The following is a 10,428-nucleotide window of genomic DNA, read 5'->3' on the forward strand; positions in this document are numbered from 1 at the left end:
GGGAAGACCCAGGACACGTTGGGAAGATTATGTCTCCCGGCTGGCCTGGGAAGAGCTGGACGAAGTGGCTGGGGAGTGGATGGTTTGGGCTTCCCTGTTTAGGCTGCTGCCCCCGCGACCCAACCTCGGATAAGCGGAAGAAGATGGATGGATATTTGTCAAAATATTAGTGATTCCTACAGCCCCCAAAAAGTCTGGGTTCGGGCTCCAGTACTGCGGAATGCCCTCCCGGTAACAGTTCGAGATGCCACCTCAGTGGAAGCATTTAAGTCTCACCTTAAAACTCATTTGTATACTCTAGCCTTTAAATAGACCCCCTTTTTAGACCAGTGGATCTGCCGTTTCTTTTATTTTTCTCCTCTGTGGCACTCTTCCTTGTGGAGGGGGTCCGGTCCGGTGGCCACGGATGAAGTACTGGCTGTCCAGAGTCGGGACCCAGGATGGACCGCTCGTCCAGAGTCGGGACCCAGGATGGACCACTCACCTGTGTATCCGCTGGGGACATCTCTGCGCTGCTGATCCGCCTCCACTATGGACGGGACTCTCGCTACTGTGTTGGATCCACTTTGGACTGGACTCTCACAGTTGTGTTGGATCCACTATGGATTGAACTTTCAATGTATCATGTTAGACCAACTCGAGATCCATTCCTTTCGGTCCCCTAGGGGTGAGGGGGTTGCCCATATATGCGGTCCTCTCCAAGGTTTCTCATAGTCATCATTGTCACTGTCACCGACGTCCCACTGGGGTGAGTTTTCCTTGCCCTTATGTGGGCTCTACCGAGGATGTCGTTGTGGTTTATGTTGTGGTTTGTGCAGCCCTTTGAGACACTAGTGATTTAGGGCTACATAAATAAACATTGATTGATTGATTGCCCTGCCCCAAGTGGAAGTGAAGTGAATTATATTTATATAGCGCTTTTTCCTCAAGTGACTCAAAGCGCTTTACATAGTGAAACCCAATATCTAAGTTACATTTAAACCAGTGTGGGTGGCACTAGGAGCAAGTGGGTAAAGTGTCTTGCCCAAGGACACAACGGCATTGACTTGGATGGCGGAAGCGGAGATCGAACCTGCAATCCTCAAGTTGTTGGCACAGCCACTTGAACTCTGTATAGCTCGGTTGGTAAAGTACCTCGGAGTCTTGTTCACGATTGGGGGAAGAGTGGATCGTGAGATTGACAGGCGGATTGGTGCGGCGTCTTCAGTATTGCGGACGTTGTATCGATCCGTTGTGGTGAAGAAGGAGCTGAGCCGGAAGGCAAAGCTCTCAATTTACCGGTCGATCTATATTCCCATCCTCACCTATGGTCATGAGCTTTGGGTCATGAGCGAAAGAACAAGATCACGGGTACAAGCGGCCAAAATGAGTTTCCTCCGCCGTGTGGCGGGGCTCTCCCCTAGAGATAGGGTGAGAAGCTCTGCCATCCGGGAGGAACTCAAAGTAAAGCCGCTGCTCCTCCACATCAAGAGGGGCCAGATGAGGTGGTTCGGGCATCTGGTCAGGATGCCTCCCGAAAGCCTCCCTAGGGAGGTGTTTAGGGCACGTCCAACCGGTAGGAGGTCACGGGGAAGACCCAGGACACGTTGGGAAGACTATGTCTCCCAGCTGGCCTGGGAACGCCTGGGGATCCCCGGGAAGAGCTAGACGAAGTGGCTGGGGAGAGGGAAGTCTGGGTTTCCCTGTTTAGGCTGTTGCCCCCGGGACCCGACCTCGGATAAGCGGAAGAAGATGGATGATTGATTGATTTTTTTTTTTTTTACACATATATTCAATACATTACAATGAGTTATGTCCTTTTTTATGCAGTGGACAACGGTGTTTAGTGTAGAGTTGATTATATGTAACTGTGTAAGTCATGACTTCATACCATTCATATTTTACTCAACAGGCCGCCACATTGCAACATAATTGTCCTCTGGCGCCATCGGGTGACTGCGGGCTTGTAATACACCCAAGTTTTAACACCATTGTGTTTATGCGTCGTTAGTAAGTGACATTTGAAATGTAATGACGTTTAAACATATTTTTCTTTCAGTCTTAAAATAAAAAAAGTACGTCACGAACAGGATTCGAACCTGTGCGGGGAAACCCCATTGGATTTCGAGTCCAACGCCTTAACCTCTCGGCCACCGTGACTATAGAAATTGTCGGTCATTGACTAGTTTTTTGTGGGCAGAAACACGGGGATGATTACGTGACGTAGTTAATAAGACAGCGAAGTATCACTTCTTAATTTATGGACACTCGGGTGCTTCCTATATTAGTTTAATCAGATTCTGATATACATTCCCGCGCCATTTTGGAAAGCCATTAACTGCGCGTTCTTGTAGAAAAAAATATGTGTTCGGAATTTACAATAGTGGCGACCCAAAAATATATATTGCAGTCCAAGATAACTTATTGGTCATTGAGTGGTTGTGTTGCTCTGGTTGTTAATTTATTTCAACAAAAAAATGGATTTCAACTCACCATTTAACAGATGTAATAATCGGTGCAAATAATCAACTCGCTTTCCTCCCAGGTACCCGGAATGCAGCACGACTGTGTTCGCTTCATGATTGGCTACGCAACTATAAGCCCCGCCCTCTTGACGGGAAGTTGTCCTCCAAGTGCAGTCCACCGTCGGCAAAGTTGAACACTTCTCAAGCGAAAATGATCAACTGGAAGGTAATTCAATAGTTAGTCAACGTACATGTTCATCATCAACCTCACTGTTGCGGGTTTATTTTTTACAAACCGGTAAACCGAAGCCTTGTGAAGGCGTTATGCTAATGCTTTTTTGCTAAGTTTATGTATCAAGCCGTGATGCCGTCGTAGTATTAAGGTATTCGTTTATGGCGTTGCGTATTATTCGTTAAAGTGTGTATAATGTGTAAATACATATATATATATATATATATATATATATATATATATATATATATATATATATATATATATATATCGAGTATTTAATACAGCAAAAAAAGGAGTTGATAATGCATGTAGGATCGTGTCACGCAGGATCGACCCAAGACTTGATAGTATCGATGCCAAATTTAGGAAATAATTGTTCACCAATAGTACCAATAATGTGCCTTATTATTCCGTTCAGAAATACGCTACATTAAATAAAAGCAACATTCCTGAATTATTCAATGATCTTGAAACATTTCAAGTTAAAAGCTTGATATCAGTTAATCCTGGTGTTGTCAGTATTGTCCACCCCTAGACTGTGCAGCTGCCTTGCTTTCTCACACAAGTCCACGCCCCCTTTTGACACTAGGACACATTTAGCTTCTCCCCCCCCCCCCTGATTTTCCAGGATCCTCCCAGGTGGAACTCCATCCACAAAGATTCCACCACACGCCACACTCTTCTCTCGTCGTTTGGGAAATATCACTTATAGACCTACTGAAACCCACTACTACCGACCACCCAGTCTGATAATATTTTATCATTGATATATAAACTAATATTGCAACACATGCCAATACAGCCGGTTTAGTTTACTAAATTACAATTTTAAATTTCCCGCCGAGTTTGTTGAAAACGTCGCGGAACAATGACGTGAACGTGTGACGTCACGGACTTTAAGGAAATATTAGCGCTGCACGACTCGCGGCTAAAAGTAGTCTGCTTTAACCGCATAATTACACAGTATTCTGGATATCTGTGTTGCTGAATCTTTTGCAATTTGTTCAATAAATATTGGAGAAGTTAAAGTAGAAAGATGGAGTTGGGAAGCTTTAGCCACACAAACACACGGTGATTCCTTGTTTAAATTTCCCAGAGGTGAAGCTTTACTATGGATCAGAGCGGTCAAGCAAACATGGATCCCGACCAAATGTCAACCAGCAGTTTTTGGTGAGAAAATTGTGGTTAAAAGTCGCCTCTTTCCGGAGACACCCATGGACACACCCCTCCGACTATAAGGTACTATTAAACTCACTAAAACACTAGCAACACAATAGAAAGATAAGGGATTTCCCAGAATTATCCTAGTTAATGCGTCTAAAAACATCTGAACCTGTCCCAATCCAATCGCCTTTTTTTTAAATTTTTTAAACTTGATATATATTTTTTTTCTCGAGTCCTTCGCTATCAATATCCTCAAACACAAATCTTTCATCCTCGCCCAAATTTAATGGGGAAATTGTCGTTTTCTCGGTTCGAATAGCTTTTACTGCTTGTGGCTCCCATTAAAAACAATGTGAATATGTGTGGAGCCTTGCAACTCGTGACGTCACGCGCACACACTTCCGGTACAGGCAGGGCTTTTCTATTAGCAACCAAAAGTTGCCAACTTTATAGTGGATGTTCTCTACTAAATCCTTTCAGCAAAAATATGGCAATATCGCGAAATGATCAAGTATGACACATAGAATGGACCTGCTATCCCTGTTTAAATAAGAAAATCTCATTTCAGTAGGCCTTTAACATTGCAACAATACGTCCGGTTTAGTTTACTAAATTGCAATTTTAAATTTCCCGCGAGGTATCTTGTTGAAAACGTCGTGGAATGATGACGCGTGCTTGTGACGTTCTTGGTTGGAGCGGACATTTCGGCCCAGCACCACTTACGGCATAATTACACAGTATTTTGGACATCTGTGTTGCTGAATCTTTTGCAATTTGTTCAATTAATAATGGAGACATCAAGGAAGAATGCTGTTGGTGGAAAGCGGTGGATTGCAGCTGCCTTTAGCAACCGAAACACAGCCGGTGTTTCTTTGTTTGTTGTGAAGCGGTCAAGCGAACATGTTTCTCTACCACATGTCAACCAATTGTGATATTAGGTCGGCTCTTACCGGGGACTTTAGCGGATCATGCGACCTCCTCCTGCAGCTGTCAAAAAAGAAGCTCTGATCTTGGCTCCTCCATTAGCTTCTCTCAGACACTGGTGTTCACCACAGCCCTCCAACTTTCAGGGAAGACTTTATAATCTCACTAAAACACTATTAACACAATAAGCAGATAAGGGATTTTCCAGAATTATCCTAGTAAATGTGTCTAATAACATCTGAATCGCTCCCACTGCCGTCACCTTTTTTTTTTTTTAGTGCTTCACTAACTTTCCTCATCCATTAATCTTTCATCCTCGCTCAAATTAATGGGGAAATCTTCGCTTTCTCGGTCCGAATTGCTCCTACTGTTAGTGGCTCACATTATAAGCAATGTTCAGATGTGAGGGGCCCTACAACCCGTGACGTCACGCGCACATTGTCTGCTACTTCCGGTACAGGCAAGGCTTTTTTTATTAGCGACCAAAAGTTGCAAACTTTATCGTCAATGTTCTCAACTAAATTATTTTAGCAAAAATATGGCAATATTGCGAAATGATCAAGTATGACACATAGAATGGACCTGCTATCCCCGTTTGAATAAGAAAATCTCATATCAGTAGGCCTTTCATTGCTGTATGTTTGTTGCCAGGTTTTGGACAACATACCCATACTGTTGTACATCTTGGCGCTGAAAACCCTCATCCTGTGCTTGGGCTTCGCCGGGGTGAAGATCTACCAAAGTAAAAAGGCCGATGCGGCCTTAAAGCTGCAGCAGGCGGAGAGGAAGAAGCTTGCCCAGCGGACACAAGAGCTCGTCGAGAACTTGAAGGAAGACTGAGACAAGCGAGGGAAACATTTGGTACTAAAGCAGACATGGTTTTTCATGCATTAACTTGATGTTTCTGGCAGGTCCGAGTCTCACCCTCACTCTCCTTTCACATTCCAGGGGAAAGAATGAAACACAAGCACTACTTTTCTCTGTTGTGAGACTGCACCATAAAATCCTCTTCACCATGTCAGTTTGATACATTTGACATATTGCGTCCTGCTTGAAGTCACATTATGTATTTATTGAATTTTGAAAACATTTTTGTAGTTTAATTAAATGTTGGTATTGCACTGCTAGATTTTTTTGTATTTATTATTAATGTGGGTGGATAATTAAACCTCAGTATTACATTGCACACCTGCCAGCCTTGGATATATTTTGTTTTTATTCCGGAGCAGCTTTAAAAACTTGGTATACCGTATTTCCTTGACTTGCCGCCGGGGCGCTAATTAATTTAAAACCTCATCTTACTCCGGCACTTACCAAAGGCATGCGGTAAAAGTAAGCATGCGCTAATTATTTTAAAACCTTTTCTCACCCCGGCACTTACCAAAGAAATGCAGTAAAAAATTGAGTGTGATGTAAGCTTGGACCTTAAATCTTACTGAATCGCTTTTAATCTTCTTCCCTTCATGCAATTTCAAATTATCGGTATTGAAATCAGCCTCTTCCATTATGAAAATGATGACAGGGGAAGTGTCACTCGTGACGTCACGAGTTTGACCAGGTGGTAATACTAAGCATGCGCTAATTATTTCGGAAAGCGAGTTTGACCCGGCAGTAATTCAAGGCAGGCGCATACTATATGCCCTGCGGCAATTCAAGGAAATATGGTATTCTAAAAACAAAGGCTATCAAAAAAAAATACATTCTTAGTATTTTGTTCAGCTTTTCTCATCACATGTCATTTCCCTTTTTTATTTCCTATGCCCAATTTGGACACTTGATCGCAGTCAAGTTAATTTTAAGCACCCACAATTCATGTTGACTGACTTTTTAGTTTCTTTTTCCGCACGTCGATGGTAATTGAAGACTTGTCATTGCACCTGAAACTTAATATATAAATTGCACAAGTCATTTTTACTGCAAATTATTGTAAATGGGGGAAGGTGGCATGCGCAGAGATGGGCTGTACAACTTCTGAACAAGATGTACACACGAAATAATGCCATACAACCCAACTGATCAGCCTAATGTATACTGGTGTTTTCAAAGAATGAGTTGGGGACTTCCTGGGGTGTAGCGGGAAGGTGTCAGTGTGGTTGGAGCGGCAAGGGGAGATTTGGATTTAGTGTCTACCCTAGTATTCATTTTATTACAAAACCCTGCAGCGAGGTGACAAAAGCACTCACTAATAAACAGGCTCGCTGTCCTGCACGGTAGAGTCACTAAGTACACAGGAACACATGTACAGAGCTAATGAAGGTGGAGAGGTTGGAGAAATTAGTGACAGGAATGAAAACAAGAGTTGTCAGTGCTAAGGATATAAGCACAATAAAAAGAGCTGGATGTATGACAAAGCATACAGGCTTTGGATTCACCGTAATTACAGCAGGAAATGAAGCCAAAAAACTTAGCTGGTTCTTTACATTTCATGTTTGCTGCCTAACACCCCACTTTTATCACTGATTACAGTTTGGGTTAATAAAATTAAAGGGGAACTGCGCTTTTTTTTTTTCGGAATCGTGCCCATCATTCACAATCTATGTAAGACATGAACATGTCTCTTTTATGCATTGTAAGTCGTAAAATACAGCAAGTACAAGGTGGCAAATACAATGCAGCTAATGGGAGTACTCGGTTTACTCTACTGCACCCATAAAAGTGCTCTAACAACGGCAATCAATATTTATTTCATGTCGTGACCTGAAAATTAACAAAGTAAGCGCTTATAACAATATCGCAGTAACACAGACAAAGTATTTAGCCGCGCCGTGATCACAGAGAGCCAACTAACTTATTATGCTACTACAGTATTATGACATATTGAGCCGTGACCTGCTGCCTCGCCTCTGAGTTGGTGAAAGTTATTTTGGGATTATAGATCATGCCTCTCACCTATATAGAAGAATGCGGCCATAAACCGAGAAGTTGGTCGACTTTGACACAAAGATGGCGAGAAAGACATTTTCCTTTGTGAGGATTATAATGCTTCTAAACACGAAGATATGAACAGTGAGAGCATATCAATCAATCAATCAATGTTTACTTATATAGCCCTAAATCACTAGTGTCTCAAAGGGCTGCACAAACCACAACACAAACCTCGGTAGGCCCACATAAGGGCAAGGAAAACTCACACCCAGTGAGATGTCGGTGACAATGATGACGCAGTGGGACATCGGTGACAATGATGACTATGAGAACTGGATCCAACACAGTCGCGAGAGTCCAGTCCACAAAACAAACACAGCCGGTGTTTCATTGTTTACATTCCCGAAAGATGACAGTCAAGCTTTACTATGGAACAGAGCGGTCAAGCGAACACGGTTGGATTGGACCACACACACAAAGTACAGTTTATTATGCAGCGATCATTTTGAAAGATCGTGTTTTGAAGAAGGGTCCCTTGCGAAGGGCCGAAATGAGCATCGCCACCACCCGTCGACTGGTGCTGAAGAAAGGTGCGGGGCCGACCTTCAGGTTGTACAGGTACGACCATATAACCTCACTAAAATACTAGCAACACAATAAGCAGATAAGGGACTTTCCAGAACCATCCTAGTAAACTTGTCCAATAACATCTGAATCGCTCCCACTGTATAGTCTTTTTTTGTTTTCCTTTCTAGTCCTTCACTCTCACCCTCCTCATCCACAAATCCTCCATCCCCGCCCAAACAATGGGGAAATCGTCGCCCTCTCGGTCCGAATCGCCTTCGTCGCTGGTGGCCATGACCGTAAACAATGTTCAGATGTGAGGAGCTCCACAACCCGCGACGCCACGCACACACCGTCCGCCACCTCCGGTACAGGCAAGGCCCCTCCACTAGCACCAAAAGCTGCAAACCCTATCGTCTATGTTCTCCACCAAATCCCCCCAGCAAAAACACGGCAACATCGCGAAATGATCAAGCACGACACCTAAAATGGACCTGCCACCCGCGTTCGAACAAGAAAATCTCATCTCAGCAGGCCTTTAAAATGTAAGTATAGTTTTATTTATTAATTTTAAAAAAGCTAAAAGCAGATATGTCACGTGGTATACATTCGTGTGAAAATGAACACCAATGAGTTAACTGATTAACATTATCACATACTTTATTCAATAAGTATAAATAACGACAAATAAAGACAGAATACTATTAATCACAACATGTAAGAGTAAAAAAAATAACATTATGATTTGTACATTTTCAGAATGTGCTTGTTCCTTTTCTAAACAAAGGAAACAATCTGGAGTTGTCTTTATTTTTAAATTAACGTGCCGTGATTTTACCAGTCCGGCCGATTTGGGAGTAGATTTTTCTCCATGTGGCCCCCCCATCTAAAATGAGTTTGACACCCCTGATTAAAGGTGTCATGTCTGATTTGAACCTAAACTTAGACCAGGGGTGTATAAAAGTATAAAACTGAGCCAAAATTGTTGAATGAAAGAAACAGCGGTTCTAAATGTGTCCACTAGATGTCGCAATAGCAATTATTATTTTCCTCAGCTCCCAAACGTTTGAGTGTTTTTAAAAAAAAAAAAAAAGGTGATGTAACAGTGGTGAACATGCATTTTCCCAACTACTTTGGCATGTGTTGCAGCCATTAAAATTCTAACTATTATTTGCAAAAAAAAAAAGTTTATGGGTTTGAAAAATCTAATATCTTGTCTTTGTAGTGCATTCAACTGAATATGAGTTGAAAAGGATTTGCAAACCATTGTATTCCGTTTATATTTACATATAAAACAAGGTCCCAACGCATATGGAAACGGAGTTTGTAAATACGCAGAGGACATAAGTAAAGTAAATTAAATGAGCTCAAATATACCTACAAACAAGGCATACGGCTAGCCTAAATAGCATGTTAGCATCGATTAGCTTGCAGTCATTGATTGACCAAACATGCCTGATTAACACTCCAACAAGTCAAAGCTCACCTTTGTGCATTCACGCACAGCATAAAACGTTTGGTGGACAAAATGAGACAAAGAAGGACTGGCATAAAACACGTCAGCTAACACAGACAGACAACATTCAACATACTTTAGCCTAACTTAAAAGTTTAGCGTGGGCTCTAATGAGCTTTGAAATATAAAAGAAAGTCATACATTTAGAAATATGAATATTACATACATTGTAAACAGTTTCTATTTCTTGATTAGCACTTAATAGTACTGCTAAATGATGCTTAGTGGTTTGCTACAGCTGGATCTGTTTAGCGCACAGCTTCAAAAACTTGTAGCTCATCCTCCTTATGTTTGGGCTCAAAAATATACCAATCTGGATCATCATTTGTCCCAACGTAGTCTTAGTTTTCCTATACAAATTTTCATGATTAAGTGTTGTAGAAGGTGAAATTAAATATGCCATCGTATGCTTAAAATGAACACAATCTGTAAATATTACATATAATGAATGTGCATGTTACACATTACATATATAAAATGTTGGGGTTCTTAGGATTTTTTTTAGATTGCTTTTTAGGGAGAATGGACTTAACTATTAGCGCCATTGTTAGCAGAATTTAGCTAACATTTAGAAACTACTTAGAATGCATAAAAAAGAACAAAACATGCTCTTGTATTACACAAGGATTGTGAACGATAGGACATTTTTGAAAGAGTGCAGTTCCCTTGGTTTAAGTTGGTACAGGTGTTATCGTAGCTCATTGTATTTGTCTACT

At 41.8% G+C, this 10,428-nt stretch overlaps 2 protein-coding genes and 1 non-coding gene across 3 annotated transcripts in view; 1 reads left to right on the plus strand and 2 right to left on the minus strand.

Annotated features, from left to right (window-relative positions):
- LOC133544563 (vascular endothelial growth factor C-like) overlaps nucleotides 1-2,576 on the minus strand; it is a 43,331-nt gene extending 40,755 nt beyond the window's left edge. Inside the window, exon 1 of the mRNA XM_061890043.1 lies at nucleotides 2,473-2,576. The gene's annotated coding sequence lies outside the window, so the exon portion shown is untranslated. The remainder of the gene's footprint in view (nucleotides 1-2,472) is intronic.
- On the minus strand, nucleotides 2,058-2,139 carry trnas-cga (transfer RNA serine (anticodon CGA)). Its single transcript has one exon. It is a non-coding gene; the product is annotated as a tRNA-Ser (tRNA).
- LOC133544564 (small integral membrane protein 11-like) lies at nucleotides 2,507-5,894 on the plus strand. Its single transcript, XM_061890045.1, has 3 exons — nucleotides 2,507-2,670; nucleotides 5,419-5,628; nucleotides 5,716-5,894. Exons 1-2 carry the CDS (start codon nucleotides 2,656-2,658, stop codon nucleotides 5,605-5,607), a joined length of 204 nt encoding a protein of 67 aa, XP_061746029.1. The 5' UTR covers nucleotides 2,507-2,655; the 3' UTR covers nucleotides 5,608-5,628; nucleotides 5,716-5,894.
- Nucleotides 5,895-10,428: the final 4,534 nt, after the last annotated feature.

Source organism: Nerophis ophidion, linkage group LG27 (genome assembly GCF_033978795.1).
Source record: "Nerophis ophidion isolate RoL-2023_Sa linkage group LG27, RoL_Noph_v1.0, whole genome shotgun sequence".
Taxonomy (NCBI): Eukaryota; Metazoa; Chordata; class Actinopteri; order Syngnathiformes; family Syngnathidae; genus Nerophis; species Nerophis ophidion.